The sequence below is a fragment of the Microcebus murinus genome, chromosome 5 (genome assembly GCF_040939455.1).
Source record: "Microcebus murinus isolate Inina chromosome 5, M.murinus_Inina_mat1.0, whole genome shotgun sequence".
Lineage (NCBI taxonomy): Eukaryota > Metazoa > Chordata > Mammalia > Primates > Cheirogaleidae > Microcebus > Microcebus murinus.
In genome coordinates, this window is record NC_134108.1 from 49,245,312 (window position 1) to 49,271,048 (window position 25,737).

Below are 25,737 nucleotides of genomic sequence, written 5' to 3' on the forward strand. Positions count from 1 at the left end.
GGAGACCGAGGCCCAGAGAGGGATCATAGAACTTGTCCCAGGGGGTCCTGACTCTCAGGGCAGTGTGAGTCCTAGTGCTTCCTATTGTCTATGAATAGCTAAATGCTCCTGAATAAAAACATGCCATAAAATAACACTAACTAAAATAAGTAATAATATTAAAGCAAACTTGTTAATATGTTCATATTAAGAGAAGTCTTCTCTACCTAAGTGTTTTAACGCATGGGAGAAGGGACAAGAGACAGGAAACAGGATAAAGAACAAGGTGGGGGTTGGTATGGGGTGTCAGGAAAAGATGGCAATGCATCAGACACAGGCTGCAAAGTGGCAAACAGAGGGACCAAAGTCTCAACATGTCCCTTAATCTTGACACTACTTGGTCTATACCCAGCTTTGCAAATGATCACACTGGGTGAAACATCTAATGGTGAAATTTAGATGGCACATATAAGACCACTTCTTTTTCTACTGATTGGCCTAAAGTGGACTTGTGACTCAGCTTTAGCCAAAAAAGACACAAGGAAAGTCTATTGGAGGCTTCTGGAAATTATTTTCCTTCCTTGATGAAAAGATAGAGTTCCTCAAGGAGAAAGCTTTTTTACTCTTGTTTTCATCTTAGGTGGATGAGAGAGATGTTTTGCTGACACACCCAGAGGGCAGAGATTGTCCTTGAGGTAACTGCTGAGTGGCTGGACCAACCTGAACTGCCTCCCTCTCAACTTCCTGTGATGCAAGATTAATACACTTCTTTAATGTGAGTCATGGCTAGTGGGGCAACCTGTTATTAATGCCTGCAGCAGCGGCACTTTAATTTGCACAGAGGAATATCAGCTCAAAGGTGGAAGATCAGAGAAAGCTTCCTAAAGAGAGTGCTTAGGAAGTTGAAATCTGAAGATGAGTAGGAGTTAATCAGGTCAGATGAGGTAGAAAGAGGGAGGAGAGGGAGGTTTTCCACCAGCTTGCAAAAAGAGACAGAAGAGACCATGGTGCATTTGACAAACTGGAAGAAGCTGAGGGTAAAAACATTGGTGCCAGCCGAGTCATGAAGGTCTGGTTAAGGCATTTGGACTTCCCAGGGCATTTGGAAGCCATGGAAATTTATGGGGAGGGAAATGACATAATCAGGTTTGCATGTAAAAATATTACCCTGGTGAATGGATTGGAAGGAGGCAAGCGTAAGTGTATAGAGTCCAATTGGAGGCCATGGTCATAGCCCAGCAATAGGAGATGATGATGGTTTGGACTGGGGGAAGGGGGTGGTGAGGGAGGATGGAAAAAGTAGATAAACTTGAGAGATATTAAAATATTAGGACATTAAAACTTGGATGTTTGGTTGTAGGGTGTGATAGAAGTTAAAAAGGGCTAGGTACGGTGGCTCATGCCTGTAATACCAGCACTTTGGGAGCCCAAGAGTTCAAGACCAGCCCAAGTAACATAGCGAGACCCTGTCTCTACAAAAAATAAATTAGCCAGGCATAGTGGCACGTGCCTGTAGTTCCAGCTACTCAGGAGACTGAGGCAGGAGGATTGCTTGAGTCCAGGAGTTTGAGGTTGCTGTGAGCTATGATGACACCACTATACTCCAGCCTGGGTGACAGAGTGATATCCTGTCTCAAACAAACAAACAAAAAAATGGTACCCAGAGATTTTGGCTTGGGCAACTGGGCAGGTGGTGGTGAACTGACAGGGAACACAGAAGGAGGAGCAAGTTTTAGGGGAGTAAAATGAGCTCAGCTTAGGACACGCTATCTCTGAGACAGAACAAGTGGAGATGTCCAGCAGGCAGGTAAACATATGAATCTGCTAGGATTGACAGTGGGCTAGACATATAGATTTTGGAGTCATCACATATAAATACCATCAAAGTCATAAAAGTAGATGGGTTTGCCAAGGGAGAGGACGAGGAATGGAGTAACATAGCAGAAAAGAGCATGAGGGACCTCAGAGCCAGACTGTTGGGTTGGAATCTTAGTTTCTCTCCTCACTAATGATGTGACTTTGGCCATGCCACTTAACCTCTCTGAGCCTTGGTATTCTTATCTGTAAAACGAGATAATGAAAGTACCTACCTCATGGAATTATTAGGAGGATTAAATAAATTAATACATAAAAAAGCATGCTGAAGAGACCTCAACTCACAGGCAATAGCAGCAGTAGTACTAATAGTATTGAGGGCTAAGGGGTAAGTCCAGAGGCAGCAGTGCTTGCCTTGGGGTCTATGGGTTACTTGAACAATGAGGATCAGAGCCCAAGCCTGAAATGTCCACCTGGGGCTTCTGTTATATTATATACCCCTTTGGCCCTTCCAGCTCCAGCCCTAAATGTGTGACTCACAAGGAAAGCATTGGTTGGAGTATATGTTTCATTTGGTTTCAACAGATTTCTTATAAAATTTGTCCTCCTTTTAAAATTAAAACAGAGGGTTATACCACTGATCTTGGAACTTGCTGTGAAAGAAAATTCCCTGGAGTGGCTTTCACGGGCTCCCCTGCTTCCCCCTTGCTCCCGTGTGCCATTAGCACAGTCCTGGGGCCCAGTGGGAGAGGCTGTGGGAAAGACGGGGCTCCCTAACCCACCCCCCAGAAAGGACGGTATTTCAGTACAGTACAGCACTGGCCAGTGATGGGGACTATTCGCCAAGAATACCTGTGTGTTTCTGTCCAGTGTGGCTTGCCGTCCTGGGGCCCCCTCCGTGGTCACGTGATAGCTGCTCAGAACATCTTCCATTAGCAGCTGCACGCCCTCCAGCTCTCTACGAGCCACCTTGCGGTCACCGTCACTCAGCCCACAGAGGCACAGCTAAAAACAAACAAGCCCACCCTCGATGTCGAGACTTCCATGTATTCTTTACATATGGTTTCGGGAAAGAAAACTAGGAGAAACTGTATTTACAAGCCCCACCCTCTCAACTATTAGCAAATCCATAAAAACCAAAGTAACATTTCTAGCTTAACATCTTCCTTGACCACATCAGATTTTCGGCTCTGTATGGCAGAACCAAGTTTCCCGGCCCTTACAGCAGGTCTGCACATGGTGAACGTACAGTGCGATATCAATTTTCCTTTAAGAGTATGGATATAAATACATACATGCATAGGGAAAATACTGGGAAAAAACCAAAATGTGAACTGTAATTATCTCTTAGTGTTGGCAATATTATTGATTTTTTAAAAATCATTTTTCCTATTTTACTTTAATAAAACCTCTTTACTTATGGAGAATTTTAAATACAGAAAAGCAAACAAAAGTTCCCATCACCCAGCCCCCAAAACCATCCACCTATGGCCAGTCTTGCTCCATCTCATCCACTCCCCACCTCCGTGTTATTTTGAAGCAAATTTATAGTTGATTTTTATATTGTTCTTAACACTTTTTTATGTTTTCTATTTTTTAAAATAAAGCACAGTAATATTTACTTAATTGGGGAAACATATAATAATTATAACTAACAGTTTAAAAGAAGTTAACAATGGAGAACAAAACAATAAATGGAAATTCTCTTTATGAGTCCTGTTTAAAAAGTTCCCTTCCCACCCCTGCTTGTAGACGGATCAGGAGTCACTCGCCTCGGAGCTGCCAGCCTGAGAGTTTCCCTAAGAGGCTCAGAGGGTGACAGCCACTCTCCCAGACCACTACTGCCACGAGAACTTCAGTTGAGTCTACAGCCAAGGCTGATATCAGCTGAACCATGATTCTCTCCTATTGTTAGACAACATGACTCACCTGTAGCACCAGGTTTACAGCTTCATAACCAAACACCCTGCTTATCTCACAAATTATTCATCATTGGCAAGAGTATGGAGGCTCTGACCCGTGGACCCATTGACACCCTGCTTTGCAGTCTGCTTTCAGTTCTCTCTGCAACGATGTGGAAGACCTAACCTACCTGCATGTTATATTCTAGGGTATCTGGGCTGCTACTCATGACTGGGAATGGTCCTCCGTCTTCCAGAAATGCTCTCCAAGGGAACAGCATAAATGCCTAAAAGAACCAAATAATAAACAGGATAATGCTGTACTGAGTTCACAAATAATAAACATCTGTATATGAATAGGGTATCTGTGTCTGCATCCCAAAACACTATTGGATAATTTATTTATATGGAAATATTTCTTGATAGATAGTCCTTAGTGAGGTAGAGGAGAGATTAATAATCTATTTTTTTACATTGTTTTTTCAGCAGATGGTGAAACACAAGAGTATTTAAGGTTTCAGTGTAACTAATCAGCACCAGCGTTCAGAAGTTTCAGAATGGTATAACACCAATGGGACATATTTATAATCAGTAAAAATAAACTTACTCAAATGCTCTCAATCTTTGGAACCTTACAAAGTTGTTTTCAATCACCATTGTGCCCCAGTTCTAGGTGTACATGGGTCTCTGTCTTCTCCACATGACTGTCCAGTAGCCAAGGCATCCCCATCCCTTGCACCACCAGATGCAGCCCTGGAGCTAGCGGGCCCGCCTATCTGACCCTGTTCTACACTTTCAGACCTGGTTCTGGCTTTAGTCAATTCCTGGAGTTGGAGTTGATTCTGATAGCTGGGAGCCAGGACTCTGTATCCACCTAATCCCAGGCAACATCCAAAGGCAGCAGGAGCAGCAGTCACCGTCCAACCCTGTTCTGGGTCTAAATGGTAGTCAAGGCTTGGGCCAATGAAGGTTGAAATGTGGGACTTTCTTGGAGTTGACGCTGGTGTTACTTGGCTTACCTTTATCACATCAGCACATTAAGGCAGAGGTTTTGGAGGCAAAAGACCTGGGATTGTGAAGTGGTTTTCTGGATATGTCCACAAATTCTTTGATACTTTTCCCAAAAAGAGGTGCTTGGATAAGCTGGACTTAGTGACTCACTTCTAATAAATAGAATACGGTGGAAGTGATGGGATGCCACTTCTGAAATTCAGTAATACGAAGGCTGACTTTCATCTTGGGTTCCCTCTCTCGCTCTCTCTTGGACTGTTTGCTCTGGGAAGCCATCTGCCGTGTTGTAAGGAAGCTCTGTGGAGCAGCCCACGTGGATAAGCTTGCAAGTGGGTCTTCTGGTGCTACCAACAGCCACATTAGTGAGCTTGGAAGCAGACTGTCGTCCAGTCGAGCCCTGAGATGCTTACAGCCCTGGCCAACACCTGGATTGCAGCCTTGGGAGAGACGGTGAGCCAGAACTACCCACCTGAGCTGCTCCCAGATTCCTGATCCTCAGAAACTGTGTGAGATAATGAATATTTATTATTCTAATCTTCTAATTTTGGGGGGAGATTTGTTATGCTGCCATAGATAACTAATACAGTTTGTGACCTGGTGCTGCCATGACTTTCCTATAGTCTGATCTCTGGCTTTTCTGACCCTTGGACTCTAGTTGCAGAAGGTGGGTCATATTCCTTCTGCCTAGGAGCCACAGGAGTTGCCAGGGTTACATTCGATAAGACATGTTGTAAACAGGGCTATTCAACACTCAGCTGCTGGCCTAATTTATGTATTGTCATTGCCATCATGACTGTTTATTAAAGGGAAAAGATTAAGTGTTTCTTTTGCTACCAGCTGTGAGCACACAAGCTGTTGCCCAGCTCAGCCTGTTGAGCGTTTGGAGGAGGCTCTAGGATTAAGAGCTGGCCTTGGGGCCCACACTGCTCCACCGAGGGCATTACAGCATTGAGAGCTCCCTGCGAAACATAAACCAAATGGAAACCAAGTGACAAAATCCCCTACTCACAACACACCTTCTAGAAGTATAAAAACACCTCTGAAACACACCTGGGGGCTCCGTGGATCCAGTGGCTGGGGCAGGCTGAGCTGCGAAGCAAAAATGCTCTTCAGGAGGGAGTTGCTCAGCGGGGGCAGCCCATGGTACATGCCGTCTGTGACAGACTGATAGGCAGGAGCATTTCCAGCCGCCAAAAATGTTCTTCTACCGAAACATGGTGGGAAATTGCATTAAAAGCAGGCACTTAGGCTTCTAAAGTTCAAAATTTTTATCAAGGATCCTGAAGCAAGATAACATTTTGAGGTGTTAAGAGGTTTCTTTTTTATTTTTATTTATTTATTTATTTAATTTATTTTTTTTTTCCTTAGGGAGGTGCAGGTATATGACATGTGTTAAGAGGTTTCTTTCTCAGCCATACCTTCCCTCTTAACACACAGCCCTCACAGCGAAGGTTGATGTATTAATCCTCTAGACCAGCACTGTCCCACAGAACTTTCTGCAGTGGTGGGAATGTTCCATATTTGCACTATCCAATGTGGTAGCCACGGGCCACATGTGGCTGTTGAGCACTTGAAATGTGACTACTGTGACTGAGGGATTTATTTTTTAGTTTTATTTCATTTAAATTGATATTAATTAAATTAAATAGCCATACGTGGCTACTGAATTGGACAGTTAGCTGTAACTCTAGAAAAAAAGATATCAGTTGTTTTGTGGAATTGTTTTAAGACCAATAGCTAAAATAACAGTTCTTGATATGTAAACCAAATTTAAAATTTTAAACCTACTTGATGTTTGGGAGAAAAAAAATTTTGTTTTGTTTTAAACAAAACTTGGCTTTGTGTGTCAAAAACCAGAAACCCTGAAGACCAGAGCATGAAATTTATACCATAAGTCAGAGAGAAGGAAGTATGCATGATAAATTAGAATGATGTTCTTGCCCAAAAGGAGTTTAACAAGCAAGGAAAGACTATTTCTAGAGCTTAGTTCTAGTGGATGCCTAAGGAAAGATGCTGACACAGGACAAGATAGGGGGAGGGTAGCCCAGAGCGGAATGCACCTTCTGCCTGGATCCCCCAGAAGTGGCCCAAGTCCCACATGCAGCAGACACCAAAGTGAAGGAGATGAGCAATGGCTGAGGGAGAAGTCAGCACCGACAGGAATAAGGTGGCCTCCCAGGGACTAGCAGACCCCCAAAGTGGGGAGAGAGACTGGGAGCTCCTGAGCCCCCACAAGTGGGTGTCCAGGAGGGTACTGAACAGCAGGCCCACCAGAAGAGGCCTGAGGGTGGATCAGCCAAGTCACAACAGAGAAGGGGGAACTGGCTGCTCCTCCCCAACTGCCAGGATGATTTACAAGCACCCCAGGAACTTAGATCATCTCTGAGAGGAACGGAGAAGGAGAAGAGGCGTAGTTTGAGGCCCAAACTTAAGGTTCAAGATTATCTGCTGTCTTGACATCTGGAAAAATCGCAAGTACCCCCATCCCCACCCCCCGACTCTACTACCAAAGATAAGGTCTCCTGGTTTAATAATGCTCCTTATCAAAGGGACCAGGTGCAGTTCCTGCTCATCCCTGAGTAATGGTTTCAGTTCCCTGCCAGACCATGGATTATTCAAATAAACCAGTCACGTCCTCCTGTGGGAACCAGGGAGTATCACACTCCCTCGATATTACAAAGCCCCTGCTTGTTCGCTCTGCTCCCACGTGGCCCTGCGTGGCACACAACGTCCTCTTCCCCTGGACTGCGTCTGTGACTGATAAACCGCAGTCGATCCCATCTGCCCAGCGTCAGGTGCCGTGTGTGCAGCCACCCCCATAAGCCTGGGCTGGGTCCTGCCCCCCCCCCAACAGGGTGAAGAGGAGGCAGTTAAAACAAAAAGAAAGGGGAAGAAGCTTGAATTCACTGATTTTAAATCTCAGACTGATCATTTGTAGACTCCAAGTGTGCTTCAAGGAGAGGGCATTGGAAAGTTTAGTCTTCTTGCCACCAGGAAGAAGCTAAGGACGTAGGAACTTGAGTTCAAAGACCGATACAGGGAGCTCTATATTTGCACACTGAACGATTACACTAGTGTAAAAATCATACCGTCCTTTTTACACTTTAATGAGAATTAACAAAAGACAATTGAGTACTGCGATATACTCAGATCACGGGTAAAATAATTGATTTATCATTTGCCTGATTTAACATATGATAGCTCAAGGATGGAGCTTGCCATCATTTGAAGTTGCCCAAAGGATATATAAATGTTTTTTCCTGTTTCTCATCTTTCACGTGTTTTTGATGACACTCAGGGGGACCCCGCCAAGGAACAGTTTGAGATGCAAAGGTGAATCTCCCAAGGGCTCTGACCTTTAGTAGGGCCAGGGTGAGGTTGGGGCACAGCTGCTTCACACCTTCCTTTAAACTCCTGAGGCACTTTATATAATACACACACATCTCTCTGATGGCACCTATTGGGTATATATGTCCTCTTAAAATGATGGGGTCAAAAAGCAGAAGATTCTAACAGAAATAGCTATTTTCAACCTAAAACAAGAGCACAGAAGCAGAGTATCCTGACATAATCTCTCCCTGGTTGGCTCCTTCCCCATCATTCCTGCTCATGTTTGACTCCATCTTTAGGGGACTGACATATATTTTCCTAGTGTAAGAATTAAAGTTAGTGAGTAATGTACGTGTTCTGCCCAGAGTGTTTGAAAGTAATCTGTTCTGGACAAGGTCCTTGTGATAAACAAGGCTGTTGCCTAGAGGCATAACAAAGGACCTGAGTTGTAAGCAAGCTGAGCTACCCTGCCCCACAGCATTGGGGTCTGGAGGCCACATGATAAACACATTGTTCCTGTGATTGCTGTGTACACCCCATAAGATGGCTGGTTAGTCAATGACGGGTAAGACCCCTCAAGGGAGGGGCGACCTAAGCCAGGCACAGCCGCCAGGGGTTCAGCCGAAGATCTTAGGGAGTCACCCTAAGAGAAGCTGGGGATGAGAAATGCCCCCTGTGGCTCACCTTGCCAATCCTTGCTAATCTCGGTCCTTTATCTATGCCTAGTGCCTAGAGCAACCACCTTGAAATTCTGGTCAGGGGATATCTGCTTCCCTAAGGTTATGCATTCTGGAATTTATGGCTATCACTGCCAAGCCTGGGCGGTTGTGTACAAGGAACTAACTTTAATATTTTAGAGTATAAAAATAAAACGGACCCAGTGTGTTATTACTTGAGTCAACCATCTGTCTATGTGTCCGTGTTTTTCTTTGTGTTCTGCGTTTGTGTTTTATGTTCTGTGTTCATCCTCCACCCTGTAAACGGGCCATGACATCCATCCATGGACTTCTCTCTCTCTCTCTGTCTCTCTCTGCCTCTGGGCCCAGCCTCCTTAACATCTTACTTGTTCAGTCCTTGACTGGCAAGTTTGTGTAGAACTTTGGAACAACCAAATGCTAGATGTGACCACAATTCTTGGCAGAGTTTTAGAGCCCCAAACACAGCTTTGTGCACACACTAGGTCTATTAATTTGTGGCTGCTTGGAGACTATTCCAAACTATCAATGCAGTTCAGATGTAAACGTCACTGCTATAGAATCATAGAGTATGAAGCACTCCTTGGAGAGACCAGAGTCAGATTATAGGCACCGCCACTGGTCACATGGGTTATTCCTTTTCTCCCATTCCCAATGTCTCAGTCTAGATCACTGTCCTTCCGGGGACTCACTCTCCCCTGCCAGGGGAACTGCTTATTAGGGAACTGCACAGGGTGATGCTATGTAGAGGGGTTTCATGGTGATAACCAGCATTTTTAGAACTACATCCTCTGATTTCCTCCCTCTCTGTGGATTCCATATTTTGAAAGATTTTTCTACCAAACATCTAGTAAGTTTTTTCCTGTTTTTAAATCAAATCCATGTCAGCCTCCAGCCCAAGCTGCAGGAAGGGCTGAGGAAACATGGCATAAAGGAGTCAGACAGACTGTACAAATGCAAGTTCTGCTGTAACAAGCTGTGTGAGTCCGGCTAAGTTATTCTTTGAATCTCTATTTCCTCATTTTAAAAAGTGGTGGAATAATAAATATCCCACAGGGTTGGCACATGGTGCAGTTCAACCACAGCAAGTTCCCTCTCCCCCTTTTCTCATGCAGTTCTCATGCTTCCAGTTTGGAAAAAAAAAGGGACTTGACATTTTCTCTACCTGGAAAGCTTTTGGGCAAATGTGTCCTTTTCATCTCACCCTTGGAAATACTGAAAACAGCTCATGAACCCTGTGACAACCCACTCAGACCCTCAGCCGGCAACCCCCCCCCCCGTGCCTGCTTTCAGAGTAGGTCTCACCAGCGCAGTTTGTCAGCTGCACTCGGGGTTCAGGGAAAGCCATAAGAATAAAAGACCAGTCGTCGCTTATGCTAATGGTATACCTGCCATCTGCCACTGCCTCATAAAAGCAGGTCTCCCCATCCATCCACTACATGATCTTAATTCTGCAAGCTGCTCTGCCTCACTCCCCTGCCTTACTGTCCATAAGCGGTCGAGATGTTCCTAGAAGGCCAATCACCTTACGTGTGAGAGTGCCACCCACAGCATGATACCAGGCAAGCTGGTTCAAACCACAGGGAGTGGAGAACTCACAGGGCACATGCTGCAGTTTTTCCTGGAGGTAAGGACCTCATAAAACCTGCAAAGTAGCTCTGTGGACACAAAAGATAAGGCTGTTTGTTTCTCAGGTACTGGAGCTCTCAGGTAACAGGGCTCTAGGCATGAGCCAGGCGCAGCTCACACGAGGCCTTCTGTGTGTCTCCCTGAAATCCCCAACAAGCTGAAGCATGCCTTCATATCCTTGTGTTTAGAGACACTAGGTAGGTGACCATGAAAATAAAAATAAATTCAAAAATAAAGAGAGAAACAACCAACATTCAAGGACTGAGGGGCTGGTGTTGCTGTCTTTAGAGAGCCCTTGATGTACTTCTGCATCAGGTTTGCTGCAGGATGTTATTGTATCTTTGTATCTTCAGGATATTTCTTCAGGTTTCTCCTTTTCACCCTAATCACCCTGAACATCAACACATCCACATCAATATTACATTCAGATTAGAGGCACTTTCCATGCCATATATTTTATTCTATTCTATAGAGTACCTTTGAGGGACTTCTTTTTTTTTTCTTTGCACTTTCCTCTATTCCTGAATTGCAAAAGAATTCTATTCTTTAAGTCAGAAGATGGAAAACTTTTTCTTAAAGGCCAAGATAGTCAATATTTTCGGCTTTGCAGACCCCATAGTCTCTGTTGCAGCTGTTCAGCTCTGCGGTTGTACTGCAAAAGCAGAGATAATCCATGGGTTATCTGGGCATGACTGTGTTCCAATAAAACTTTAGTTGTGGACACTGAAATACAAATTCCATCTAATTTTCATGTGTCACAAAATACTCTTACTTTATAGATTTTTTTCCCCAACCACTTAAAGTAAAGGCCATTCTTAACCCAGAGGCCATACAAAAGGAGTCAGGGACCTCTGGCAGGAGTTTGCCAACTCCTGACTTAAATATACAAGATTGGTTAGAACCGCTGCACCAAACAAGTATTTACCTTCAATGCTAGTGATTGATTCACCTGGCATTAAAGATAAGCTCAATCCTCAGGCATTCCTTTCTTTCTTCTTCTTTTTTTTTTTTTTAGTAGGCAAAAGGTTTAATAAAGTATGACCCAGTATACCCTCATTAATTATGATGATACTGGTTCATTTTCTTTTTTGATCATTTAGTTCCAATTTAATAGTGAGTACATGTGGTGTTTGTTTTTCCATTGTTGTGATACTTTGCTTAGGAAGGTGGCCTCCAGTTCCACCCCTCAGGCATTTCTTGAATTGACTAATAAGTAACTCCGCAGGTAGGTGGACATGCCCAGAGATGCATGATGGGCCCTAGGCAGTGTGACTCCAACCCATCTGAGGAAGCTACCGATTTCCATCAGGTCTTTGCCTAAGCTGACAGAGGTCAGGTTGACAGGGGCAGACTAGAAACATGCCTAACCAGCAATCTGAGCTGATCTATGCCCCAGAGGAACAGGAGCCAGATTTTAGGTGACTCTGCAGGGCTATTGTCCTGCTGTCCTTGAGCCATGCCCTTCCCCCATCCCACTCCACCCCCCTTCTGTGGCAGCATGCTGCTCTCATTCCAGGTAAGAGTTCAGTTCCTTTTCAAACTCTGGAGAAGCCTTCAGCTTATATAGGTGAAAAGTTCCTGGGGTAAAACATCCTATTTGCTCAGTCTTGGTGAGCTCTGGGAAGGGCCAGGGAACTATCCCAAACTTCCTGTCTCTTGATTGTTAAGGACTTTCTCTTATTTGTAGGTTCAGAACTAAGTAAAATGATCAAAATAGTGACATTTATCTTTCAGCTTCTCTTTTTCTCCCACTGTCAGTAGAAAGAGAGGGCCTCCAGGGACTATAGAAATTCAACCAACTTGAACAATCAACCTGTTTTACAGCCTTTTTGTTTGTGAGGTCTGTGGTTACCTAGATGGCTAAAACTAGCACCCGACAGACCCTGGCTGCTTATACATAAACTCAAGTAAACTTTCCTCATTACCATGCTGAAGTCTCCACCCCAGGAAAAACTATAGCCTCATCACCATGGCATACAACCTATTGCTATCATGACAAACTAAGCACACATGCACAATGGGAACCCCGCCCCTACATGTGATGTGACACATCTTTTTCTTTCTCTATTGTCCCATAAAACCCCCATGCCACTTTCCCTAGGGGAGATACCATATTACAAAATATTCCCAGGGGGCTCTCCTTAACTTGCTACAAGGAATAAAAACTCCTACTGATCAAGACCCGCACTCCTGTGGAGAGTTGTTAGTGACTCGCCAGGCAAACAAGTGCTGGTCTTTCGGGAAACAAATCTGGTGCCCCAGGTGAGACCACCGAGGAGGAGGCCCTGACCTGACCCTCTCTTTTGGCTCCCAAGCAGGGAGGTGGAGGGCTGTGGAAGCCCCGGCTAACTCTCTAAGTTGCTAGAGGGGGGAGTGGAGAGGGACCTGGGACACCGCACCCAGTGTCTAGTCTCCTGGGGCCTCAGGACCTCCCCGAGCGAGCGGAAGTGGCTGCCTGAACCTTATGTTCAGTGCCCCTTCGAGGCGGTGAGTGGTAGTGGGCTCCGTGGACTGACTAAAAGAGTATTTTGGGTCTGATCATTAGGACCCTGGATTAGAACCTAGGTTAAGGGATCCAGGGTTGTCAGGAAAAAAAGGACAGACTCTACTTCAGGTCTAGGAGAGAAATTTCCATCCGTCTTAACAAGGGGAACCTCCAACAGAAAGACGAGAACAATCATCTTTCGGTTTTGATCCCTGTCAGGTGTATCTATAGGACTGTTTGTCTTCAAGAGAATGTGAAGTCTGATTCCCCGCCCTCTAGTCAGTGGCAGCCCCTGAGACACTGGGCTTCAACCTTACAGAAATCACTGACAGGCACTATGGGTTTGACGAGGAAGGGCCATGAGAGGGCCTTGAGACAACAGAGAGACAGCGCACCCCTCATAAGGGAACACCTCACCCATTTAATCAATCCGTCCACCTTCCCACTGCCTGAGCCAGATCCTTTTCTACCCCACTGCCTCCTCAACACGGTTTCCTGGGAGCTGCCCAGACTGCACACAATCCAGAAAAGGGCAACTCATACTATCCTCTCATCACCCCCGGACTCTGGGGTGGCGTGCGTGTGGTGACAAGTGGAGAGGACTAAGAATATTCTGTGAGCTGAAACTGGGGAAATCTGTATCGCCACAATGCCCAGTGCAAGCCCCTTAGATAGTAGACTCAAACTCCAGGCAAAGACCCTAGAACACGGGGAGCCGAGTCTCTGTACTGGAAGAGAGCACGCTACAGGGCCTCTCCCAGTGGACAACGACCCGTGACCAGAAAGCCAATGATATTTCACTGCAATACGGCCTGCTCCAGTAGTTCCTAAAACATCAGAAAAAATGGCTGCAGAATGGGTCACTTAATTATAATAAAATTCTCTAATTGGATCTATTTGACAAGGAACAGGACAGATGAGATAAAATACCTTATATAAATGTATGGGTATTCTATCAAAGCCCATCGTTGCAAAACAAACAAAAACTACAGGGTATATAAACTGGCCAGAGGGGCAGAGAGACAATGTTGTCACTTTTAGGAGCCTCTGCAGAGGAGGAACCAGTCATGTGGGGACTCATAGGGAAGGGGGCAAAAAAGAGCCACCCTTCTGTCCTCCTCTGACAAGGGAAGAAAGGTCCTCCAGGACTCACAGAGAACTGACACCTTTACCAACATAGGAAAATAGTCCTCTTTCTTCCTCAGGAGTTAAACCCTCAGCACCGCCAGGGGAAAGCCAGGGCCCTCCCTGCACCTCAGGCCCTTCCAAGCTACTGCAGAGTAAGCCTCGCCGGGAACACAGCTTGTAGTGGGAACACACACAGGCCCCCTCTCCAGAGTCCCCTCCTCTGTCCATGTGCCGCTCCATCCCTGGTGTAGTCCTCAGGCTTTGGGGTCAGACACACCGGAGGTTCTAACTCTGGTCCGCCCCTTACTAGCTGTGTGATCCCAGACACATGAAACCCAAAGGGCTGCGAAGAAAAAAGGCCAGGGAGACGTAGCCAATGAGGAACTCGTGGGCTGTGCCATCTGGGTGGGTCCCCGGGAGCGCCTCTGAAAAATATACCAAAACCAGGGCGAGGACACAACGCCCTCGGTTCCTGCAGAGTGAGGATGAGGACAAAGAAAGTCCTGGCAAAGTAGTTCCAGGGGAAGGCAGAACGGGTCCCCCAGAAGAACAGCACCAAACTGAGTAGCTGGAATCCAAAAAGGACCTCTGGTAGATACTCCCGATTCTTTGACAGTGTGTAAATTCCTTACAAATTCTGACCTTGGGCTTTCAGAGCCCAGAGGGCTAACACATGGCCATCCCCACAATGAGTCAGAGGCTTTACATCTTACCTGCTTGACTACCTGAGCCTGAGCTACAGCTCAGGAAGCTATTTGTCAATAAATAGAAAACAAATTAGCCTGATTTTTGGTTCTGCTGAATTTACATTCTGAATCCAAAAGTCCCCTGGTGATCAGAGTAAAGAAAATGCAGTGAAGAAAGAGAAAAATATAGTTTGGTACAATTCCCACATTTCCATTCCCTAAGGATGCTCATGCTAACCGTGGGAAGCATCTGCAACCCACAGGTGACAGCAAGGCCCTCTGAAGCCCTCTCATTGGATGAATGCTCACACTGGGAATTAACCAAAAACAGTTAATTTTGACAAAGAATAAGCAGAGACCCCCCCCCCCAGGGCCAACCCACTCTGCCTCCCATATAAAACTTATTTATACTAGAAACATAATGAATCTTAATCCAAACTAATTTTCCCATCATAGTCAGGATTAATTAGCCAAATAAAACATTCTTTTTTATGTGGAGTACTTAATACAATGGTATCTACAAGGCCAGAGGTAGACTGCTTTATTTACAAATTTCTGGCAGCCAATGCCATTAGCTTTAGAAGTGAAATGAAAATTCTATCTTTTTGAAAAGTAAATAAAGGTTGAAAAAAAAAACCAAAACACTTAGAAATAATAATCTTCAGGAGTGTAAAAATGTTACTCCCAATAAAAGCTGAACATTGAAAGCAGCAATTGTTACACAAACGGTTTTGAAATTACATTTAATAAAATCAAGAATGTTATTATCCAACAAGAACATATTCTACACAGGCAGCCTTTGCAGCAGGACACATTTGGTGGCTACAGTGTTCTGGATCTGGTTGTGCCCGTGACTATTTTAAGCTCATTATCTAATCTTGCCAAGAGTGGCCTCCCTAGATGGTCACTTGGCAAACACCTGCCCAGCAGAATTTGCTAGACAGGATTAGTGCTCGAGCCCTTACCGGATGAGATGCCTCACTGCAGCATCAAACTGCAGAAACATAACCTCCCTCCGGAGGAGGAGTGCCTGGGCCACCTGCGTAGGGTCCCCGGGGCTCTCGAGGCTGTCAATCATTTTCTGCAGTTCTTGAAGCTCAGACCCTAGAAGATGGACATTTGAGTCAGACAGTGTGAAAGATAGGCTACTCTAGCTAACCCAGTATAAACCGTCATTTCATCTGCAGAGCCAACTTGTCACCCAAACAGACTTCCCTTTCTTCGTGGGTGTACTAATTATATGTTTTGCAAGACCAGCAAAACTTTATGCTCTAGGACTCAAGGTCTAATTTATCTCGCTTTTCTTCCTTCCTCCTTCAGGAAGATAAAAATTTCCTTTGTTTCTCAGCACAATAAGAGCATGCTGTTGAAAGAGAGTTTTAAAATTTATAAGGCTATGGTCCCAAAATAGACCAAAAAAGAGAAATTACAAGGACTAGGAAAGTATAGTCCTCAGTATATCCATTAGGGACTTGAGATTATTATAGATTATAAATTGGTGCTCATTTCTCATTGCTGAGCTATCCAAATCAGCCCTCATTGTCACCGACTCATGGATGAAAGAAGACTCGAGAACATCCAAAGCAGGTAAAACATACATATGTGTAGACAGACACACACATGTGCATACATGTGCATACATATCCTAGCAGATGCTAGTCATTGTGAGAGTAGGTGTGGGAGACCCCTATCTGGCTTATTTCTTAGACCCTCACCATAAGAGAAGGCTGCATATAAATAAATTTATGTTTGTTGTAGATGAAAATTTAACTTAGCGGCCTTTTAGGGTGCTGAGTGCGGGTTGTGGAACCTGGCCTGTGTCTGGATGGCTGTCCTGGTGTGTTATTGGCACAGAGAAGGAGCTAGTCAGCACAGGAGAGCACAGCAGAAACGAGCAGCCTTCAAGGAGCATGCCTGGGCTTACAGGGCGAGCAGAACCTCAGCTAGTCTGAAATCAGCCCTCATTGTCACCGACTCATGGATGAAAGAAGACTCGAGAACATCCAAAGCAGGTAAAACATACATATGTGTATCAACTCCCTGTGAGAACGGTGATAGTTTTCTATCACCGGGAGAGGACATCCCTGTTATGGGAAGGATTGTGAAGATGATTATTATGCCTTGATATGTAGCTTAAGGCAGGAGTGAGACGGGAGACGCGCAGGGCATTTCTGGAGATGCTCTGTCTCGACAGCTGCTCCAGGCCTTCTCACCCTCTAACCTCCCCAGCCCGGTCCTGGTCCTCCTCCAGCATCTTCTGGCTGGAGAGCTGAGGACTGTGGGAGTCGGGAAGCCAGAGCTTGGTAGGGCAGGTCCAGGGCTGAGAATGGCTGTTAATACTTGTAACATATTCTCTTGGCTTAGGAAAAGATGAGCAATCCAGATTTCACAACCATTTGATGTTTTACATATAATAGAAAAATGTTTTTTTATTCTTTTCCAGCTCCAAATGATTGAGTCTAATCGTGAAACTCTTTATTACTTCTCCAAATCTGATGGTCCTATTGGGCTGAAAAGAAGAGGAATCGCATCAGGGTGAGCCTCATCTGCTCACGGCCTGGTGTGTTTGGCCTACAAGCAACATACTCTGTCAGGCTAAGCAGCAACCGGGGGAAAGTGTTCATAATCCTTTGCAACGACAACGAAAAAAAGGAGATTATAAAAATCACATAACCCTGTCATGAAAGCTCTATAAATTGTAAATGTAAAATATATTTGGACAAGGGCTAGAAGGGAGTAAAGATAAATAAAAATATTTCACTTGCTAGAGTGGTTAGATTATAGGTAATTTTTCCTCTTTTCATCATTTCCATTGTTTATATAGTGCTGTTTGTATACTTTGGCATGTGATCACTTCCCAGCAAAACAGTGAGCAAAATAGTTCCCACGTATGGCATTATCATTGAGATACAGATTTGAAGGCAGGACTACCTTCCTTTGTTATTTTACTGATTTTAAAATCCTCATTCTGGCTTTCCTTTCTTTGTGGGGTGACAGTGCTTGATGGGAGGGGAAGTGGCAGATGGGCAAGACAAGCAGCCTGGCTGTGAGGATGGGACAGGCGGTCACCAGTGATGGTCGTGGGGTCCGGGGTGGGGGGGCCTGTACTGGGAAACATCAGGAAAGGAGCCTTTTCTCATGTCTTTCCCCAAGAGGGTCCTGTTTGGGAAGTCAGAGAGAGAGAGAGAGAGAGGGAGAGACACAATGGAGAGAGGAGAGAGAGGGACAAGGATAAAGAGAGAGAGATGGAGAGAGATCACAGTGGCCCTGTCTCCGCGTGAAGACTCAGAGCCAAGACACTTTGTTCCTAGTTGTCTTGAGAGTTCCTGAAACCTTAAGTTCAGTGTGTAGTATTCCAGCTTTAATTGGCCTTCTAATCCTTCACAAAGGAAACCACAATGTAAACTCCACGTTCTGATGACACCCTCTGCTTCACGCTGACTTCAAAGGAAGTCACCGGCTTTTGGGAATGAGAGCATTCGGCTGAGACCTCAGAGCTGGTCCACAGTATCTAAGACCTATCTTCTTCAACCAAGTGGGAGGACCAAAAACTGAAATTCTGAGTATCCCTTATAAACATATTTTAAAGCATATAAGTCCACAAAAGTAATTTTATCTAACTCCTAATAGTTCTGAGATGGCTTAAAGGAACAGAATCTCATGTCATCTTTCACCTTTGCTCTCTTTGCCTCCTCCGGGAATGAGGGCAGGCACTAAGTGGCCTAGTCCTTTTAAAAAGATGATTATCTTAGAGTGAGATTTTTTTTTTTTTTAGTTTGCTCTTTATTTTCAGCAGAGAAGAGCATGCAATACTTTGCACATTCTCCCTGAACACAATGTTTTCACCGGCAACGTGACAAGGTGTGCATCTCTAATTGCACACTTTGGAAAGCCTGAGCCCCACACATCGCAATGGTTTCCAGGTCTATAGCACACAAATAGCAAGGAAACAGTTCCCTTCACCCCGATTTCTAGGTCCTCCACACCTGGGCCTCATTTCCCACTGTTCCTCAGAGCCACGCTGGTGGATGGTGGGCTCACTTCTCTGGACTGGCCACGTGCAGCCCTGCCTGCTGCCCTCACCACTGTTCTGTTCCTATCTTACTGGGACTGTCCCTCCTGCTTTCTTCACTGATCCAAGGCCACTCCTTTCCTGATCTGGGCAGCTGTCCCCAGATCACCTCCCTGCAGGTTCTGCCCAAGGCACTCCTTACTCCCAGCTGCCGTAGGACTTCCTGTGCGGTGACCTTGCTTGGAAACATGGCTCTGGCTCTCTCGGCTTCCTCTTCATCTCCGTATAACACCTGCCTCCCATCGCAAGGGCAGGAAGGGCACTTTTCTTGGCTGTCCTCCTTTCTCCTGTGCCTCGTTTACAGCCTAGTCCCTACACCCTCCCACACCCAGCAGCTCTCCTAAGAGTGTCTTACCTTATTTTCTGAGTAAACCCCATTTACAATAGCCCCCAAATCAGTAAAAAAAAAAAAAAAAAAAAAGGATCTAAGAGTACTTTGGAACTTCTCTAATCTTTTGAGGCTTATCTTGAAGACTTGCTAGGCACTGTGAGAGCTCATTAGTCTGCAACAATTCTGTGCCTTCTGCTGAGGTAGCCTGTGGCTGCCCCTTTTCACACTGTCTCTGCTCAGACTTGCATCCATCTTTCTCCCATATCCCTTGCACAATGCAAATCTACCTGCCACAAACTCCAGGGTCTTCTACAAACATATTTCCTTTATGCTCCCACCAGCCAGAGGGGAATACATTCAGATTATATCACCTTTGTTTTAAGAACACCAGGTTTAGGCTGGGCTTGGTGTCTTAAGCCTGTACTTCTAGCACTCTGGGAGGCCGAAGCGGGAGGATCGCTCAAGGTCAGGAGATCAAGACCAGCCTGAGCAAGAGCGAGACCCCATCTCTACTAAAAATAGAAACAAATTAGCCAAACAACTAAAAAATAGACAAAAATTAGCGGAGCACAGTGGCACAAGCCTGTAATCCCAGCTACCCGGGAAGCTGAGGCAGGAGGATCGCTTGAGCCTAGGAGGTTGAGGTTGCTGTGAGCTAGGCTGACACCATGGCACTCTAGCCCAGGCAAGAGAATGAGACTCTGTCTCAAAAAAAAAAAAAGAAAAAAAAAGACCACCAGGTTTAAACAAAAATGTTACCTAATTTCTTTGGCTCTTCTCAGTCTTTGAAATCCCTGGCTACTATGTTACAAGATTTTGCTATTAATTAATATTTATAAGACTAGTGACATAATTTGGATGGGAGTCACATTATTAAGATCAATTTCCTTGCTTCTCATAAATGAAGCTTACTGAACATTTCAGTGTCTTTAACTTACCTCATGTGTTTGTCTTATAGCCTGGTGCTGAGTTAAGAGTTCACTGATGAGCACTGAGCATATGAAACTAAAGCCTTACTCATTCTTGCTATGGGACTATTAGGTCATGGCTAACCAAAGCTATCTGCAAGCTTCTTAACAGCAGGCGCTTGGCTCTGACCTTGCCACGTGAGTTCATGAAGCCCAGGAAGGAAAAGGGAATGAGAGAAAAGTAATATTTAATGGAGGCTTATATATCCTTCTAGAATTTTTACACATATTCCAAACCACGGAACATCTCTACGAGATGGTATTAGCACCCGATGAGAGTAGAGTGCCCAGTTTGCAGTGACCAAGTGGCAGAGGCAGGGCAAACCCCCGGCCTTCCAACTCCTGACTTGGTGCACTTTGTGGTGTGGCCTATAACTGTGCAGGCGATCAGATAAACGCACAGTTTGGAGACAGACAGCATATAATGAGACTTTTCCTTTGCCCTTCTTATTACTGTCATTTATGAGAAAATATTGTCGTTCTGTCTTTCCAAGTATTAAGAGCTTCATAGAATTTCAACTAAATGTTGAAGGCGATTTTAACCACCTTTAATCACTTACCAATGCCCTCGGTTCCGCCCCAGTCACTTCTCAAAGGGTTAGGACTTAGAGGAAATTCAAAACATGCGGGACAATTGCCAAGTTTAGCAAAACTGAACAGGTAGGCCACAATGTCATGGAGAGGAGCCATCAGCTGTAGAGTTAACTTTAAGGCTCTAAAAGCTTCCTGTGGGTAAAATCAACATAAGGAAATAAGTTTGAGGAAGTTTCTAAGAGGCATATAAAAATATATGAGTACTGATTAGGGACAATATCTTTAAATAAGGATATTTAAGTATACATGTTGACAGTATATACAGGATAATATCTGAAAAAGAGAACAGGGAACCTATTAACAAACAGGGGTTGCATGCCTCTGGACAAGGTAACTCCCGTGGGGGGTTAGAGCAATGTGTTTCTTTGTGTAAAGTCATTCATGGCCATGAACATGTTTGCATGACCATCAGTGAATTACAAGGGTCACAGACAAATTCATAGCAGGCACTCATAATCAGACAACACTGTCCTGAGTGGATACCTATTAGCAAAGTACAGGTATTTATCCACATAGTTTAAACCAACACATAACTAAAAATCAAACCTTGGATCTTAAATATCCATTTTCAAGTGACAGAAAAGTGAAAAATTATGATGTAACTGCAGAAGGTACTAATTTTTTTTTTTTTTTGAAACAGGCTTCCCCTGTTTTTTTTTTTTTTTTGGGGGGGGGGGACAGAGTCTCACTCTGTTGCCCGGGCTAGAGTGCCGTGGCGTCAGCCTAGCTCACAGCAACCTCAAACTCCTGGGCTCCAGCAATCCTCCTGCCTCAGCCTCCCGAGTAGCTGGGACTACAGGCATGTGCCACCATGCCCAGCTAATTTTTTCTATATGTATTTTTAGTTGGCTAATTAATTTCTTTATATTTTTAGTAGAGATGGGGTCTCGCTCTTGCTCAGGCTGGTTTCGAACTCCTGACCTTGAGTGATCCGCCCACCTCGGCCTCTCAGAGTGCCAGGATTATAGGTGTAAGCCACTGCACCTGGCCTGAAGGTACTATTTTTATATTTGTTTTTAAAAAATCTGAAAATTCTTCAATGAAGACAGGGTGAGAAACCTAGGTTGCTAAACAGATTTTTACTTACAAAGAAAAATCAGAATATTCCCCAAATGCCATTTTCAACATCAAATTTTATTTATTTAGCTAATGTTTATATATTTTATGTGTTTCTATATCTACTTAAAAAAATGACTACCAGTATTACCCTCTGTCAGTAAGTTAGGTACATAGACCAACCCCTCAAAAACCAGTAACTAGGTCCTTGCCTGCGAGAGTGGCCACTGCGTTGGTGCTCTGGGGCTTGGACCCTGGCTAGCCAGAAAATAAACCTCCTCTTGTGTGATTGCAAAAAAAAAAAAAAAAAACAAAAAAAAACCCAGTAACTAGCTGGGTTGCAAGTGCAAGCTCAATCTCTTATTAGTTTTAGGGCATCAGGGTGGGATTTTCTTGAAGAGTTTGGGAGGAAATTGAGGATTAATAAGGAATGTCAGAAGCCTGAATTAATGTTCATCAGTGACCAGGGAGAAACAGAAATCGTGAAATAATGAGGCCCAAGAGAAACTATAATAAAGCAGGCAAAAGTGTTTGGAGCTGTGAAAAGATTTCAGTTATTAGATGTCTCTGAAAAAAACAAGAGATGTTCTCTGGAATTGATGTTTAACCATGAGACAAAAAAACAAAAAGCCAGTGTCCATTCTGGGACACATTAAAAAAATACAAACCTCTTCTGGCAGAGTTTTGAACATAACCAGCACTTCAGAAGGATGGGGTATGAACCATAAGTTGAGGAAGACTTTTCCATCAGCGGACAGCAAACGTCGTGGCCGGGGCTGAAAAGTCCTGCGGTGTTAGAAGAAAGTACCTGTAGCACAGTCTTTCCCACTAAATGAGACTCTGAGTGTGAGCTACCCTATTTAAGCTACCGCCCCTCTGTTCACACAGGCCTGTCACCACCGGGCCAATTTGCAAGCCCGACAGCAGCCCTCCTTTTCAGGCCTCTCCCAGGGGGCCAGAGTTACTTATAAATAACTCAACAGGAAGAAGAGCAGCTGGGCTGCTTTTAGCCTGAGCCGTGTTGGGGGAAGGAGTGGGCACGGAGGAAGGGAGAGGCGTGGTAAGAAAGGAATCGAAGGTGATGAATTATATGGCCAGCACCGCCCTGGGTGGTACATATTTTATGTCACTTAATTCTTCTGACAGCCTTAGGATGGACCTATTTTTGTCCCACTTTCACAGCTGAGAAAACTGATGCCCAGAGAGATTACAGAGATCTTGCCTACCCAGTTCCCGAAAGAAGAAATTGGGATTTAAATGCATATCTGTCCTGCTCTAGAATCTGGGCTCCAGACACCAGGCTCTGTTTTCTTTCCATCGCCACCAGATTTCTTGCCTGGTTCTCTAGCCTCTGGCCCTATTTTCCTTCTTTCTCCTCTCTGCTCTTCTCCTCTTCCAAAAACCTTGTCATTTTTTAGGCAGCAGTTTAGCTGTTTCTTTGCTGCAGGCTTATATACAAACATGTCATCCATATACATCTGGTTTGAGGATTCACACAAGCCCAGGTATCCACCACCTGGATACGAGCAATAGAATGTCACTAGCACCCTTGAGGCATGATGCACACCTCCCTGGGGGCCCCAAGGGAAACACCATCCTGAATTTTATGTTAATCAATGCCTTCCTTTTCTTTGCAGTTTTATGGATACACCATTAGGAGATATTTTGTTGGGTTTTACCTGTTTTTGACCTTCATGCAAATGGAAGCCCCTGATCTCTCTTCCATACACCCTGGAGAGAGGTGGCATCCTGCCCTGGTTTCTGTATCATCCCATGAGTGACATAGCTCTCTGTAATCCCACTTGAATGGATTCAGTGCCATCAAGTCTAATTAACTGTCTGGTGTGCAGGAAAGTGGTGACTTGCATAGTTAACAAGGTGTGGGATTTTGCACCGGAGGATGTGAATTTGAGTTTCCATCATTCATAGCTGTATGGCTTTAGACAAATTGTCTTCTTTGAGTGTTTTCCTCCATAAAATGGGAGTAATGATTCCTAACTCAAGACTGTTATAAGGAATAATTTTTTTTTTTTTTTAAGTCAGAGTCTCACTCCGTTGCCTGGGCTAGAGTGCTGTGGTGTCAGCCTAGCTCACAGCAACCTCAAACTCCTGGGCTCGAGTGATCCTGTTGCCTCAGCCTCCCGAGTAGCTGGGACTACAGGCATGCGCCACCATGCCCAGCTAACTTTTTCTATTTTTAGTTGTTTGGCTAATTTCTTTCTATTTTTAGTAGAGACGGGGTCTCGCTCTTGCTCGGGCTGGTTTCGAACTCCTAACCTTGAGCAATCCTCCTGCCTCAGCCCCCCAGAGTGCTAGGATTACAGGCGTGAGCCACCGCACCCGGCCAGGAATAATTTTTAAAAAGAGTATCAAGCATGTAAAAAGTATTTTATAAATTGTGAGTTGCTGTACAGAGTTTGTTATTATTATGCTAAGGTGTGGGTGACTGGCATCTGCTGGAGCGAAGTGGCCAGGGGTGATGCACAGAGCACTCTCAGGGTAATTTGTTAAGAAGTGGGGACCTGAAAACGCTAATGAGGGGATGTCCCAGAATAGAGGGTTATGTGGGGAAGCCAGAGACCAGCGCCACCTCAGGCCTGTCTTGGTTGCTAGAACAGGCGGCCTCACAGAGAGGTGAACAGCAGAAAGAGGTGCGCAGTAGATGCCACACTCCCCACCCACTCCACCCACCCCTGCTGCCTGCACCTGCCCCCTGCCCAGGGCACTCGGTGCCAGCCCTCTGCTCTTCCCACTCTTACCCCAGCCCTAGGCAGCCTCCCTGCTTCTTCCGGCTGCAACTACCCTCTGTTTGCCAGTGATTCCTGAGACCACACTGGCAGCCTGGTCCTCTCCACGGCTCTAGGGTTCCAACTTGTGGCATCTAGGCTGGCGGCAACTCAGATCAGCTCAATCAAAAAAGGCAAGAACTGAACCCTTCACTCTCTTTCACCCCAATCCTGCGCTAAAGTAAACACAACCTCCCCAGTCCCTGAAGCCAGAAATCGAGGCATCGCTTTTAGATTCTCCCTTCCCCTCGACACCTCAGGCCCTACTGATCCCAGGACGCAGCCCCTCCCGTCTGCACCAGTGTCACTCCGCTGTTGTCCACGGCAGTGGCTCTCAGTGGGACGGCCTCGCCTTCTGGGGGCACTTTGGAAACTGCAGGGGCAGTTTTTGAGAGTCATGAGGATTGCCCATGAGGAACAAAATTATGTCTGGGTCTCCTGGAGATATTTAGATAACGTTTCCAGTTTATTGAAGCAAAATGTAACTCATTTCAACTGAGGGCTGAATGCTTTCAGCATCCAACATTCCAAATATGAGACTTAAAATCATTACAACTCTATTTGAAGTGAATTATTGGCCTTACACCTACTTCAAGTCACAGGGGTGTTTGTTTTTTAATTTTTATGGATATATGATAGTTGTACATATTTATGGGGTACTTGTGATATTTTGATACAACTATACTATGGGTAATGATCAGATCTGGGAAATTGGGATAATCATAACCTCAAACATTTCATATTTTTTTGTATTGGGAACATTCCAAATTCTCTCTTCTAGCTATTTTGCAATATACAATCGCTTATTGTTTGTTAACCATAGTCACCCTATTGTGTCATCAAATGCTAGATCTTATTCCTTCTATCTAGCTGTATTTTTGTGTCCATTAACCAACCCCTCGTCACCCCCTTCCCCACTACCTTTTCCAGCCTCTGGTAATCACCATTCTATTCACTACCTCCATGAGATCAATTTTTATAGCTTCTACATCTGAATAAGAAAGTGTGACATTTGCCTTTCTGTGCCTGGCTTATTTCACTTAACATAATGTCCCCCAGTTCCATCCATGTTGCTGCAAAGGATTGATTTGCAGGTTTTTAGGTTGACTCCATATTTTGGCTATTTCGAATACTGCTGCAGTAACTCTAAGCCTCAAGCTTTTAATCAGTTAATGCTCAGCTCAGGAATAAAGTATGGCCTTAATTCGGAGAATTTCCTTTTTTTTTTTTTTTTTAAGCAACTGCATATAATTCAGATAATTCCTGTCCTA

The 25,737-nt window shown here is 44.7% G+C and overlaps 1 protein-coding gene across 1 annotated transcript; it reads right to left on the minus strand.

Moving 5' to 3' along the window:
- Nucleotides 1–3,841: 3,841 nt before the first annotated feature.
- LOC142870945 (coiled-coil domain-containing protein 162-like) lies at nt 3,842–22,491 on the minus strand. The gene is made up of 5 exons (XM_076003073.1): nt 22,349–22,491; nt 20,591–20,756; nt 15,625–15,763; nt 5,757–5,910; nt 3,842–3,982 (listed from the first exon to the last, which is right to left on the minus strand). Exons 1-5 carry the CDS (start codon nt 22,370–22,372, stop codon nt 3,878–3,880), a joined length of 588 nt encoding a protein of 195 aa, XP_075859188.1. The 5' UTR covers nt 22,373–22,491; the 3' UTR covers nt 3,842–3,877.
- Between the last annotated feature and the right edge of the window lie 3,246 nt (nt 22,492–25,737).

Excerpts from the sequence above, each read along its gene's own strand:
- LOC142870945 (XM_076003073.1), bottom strand. The coding sequence starts at position 22,372 with ATGTTCAAAACTCTGCCAGAAGAG. Across the intron at positions 5,911-15,624 it reads GCAGTGAGGCATCTCATCCG|AAGAACATTTTTGGCGGCTG; the intron begins GTAAGGGCTCGA and ends ATGTTTCGGTAG. Across the intron at positions 3,983-5,756 it reads TGGATCCACGGAGCCCCCAG|GCATTTATGCTGTTCCCTTG; the intron begins GTGTGTTTCAGA and ends TGGTTCTTTTAG.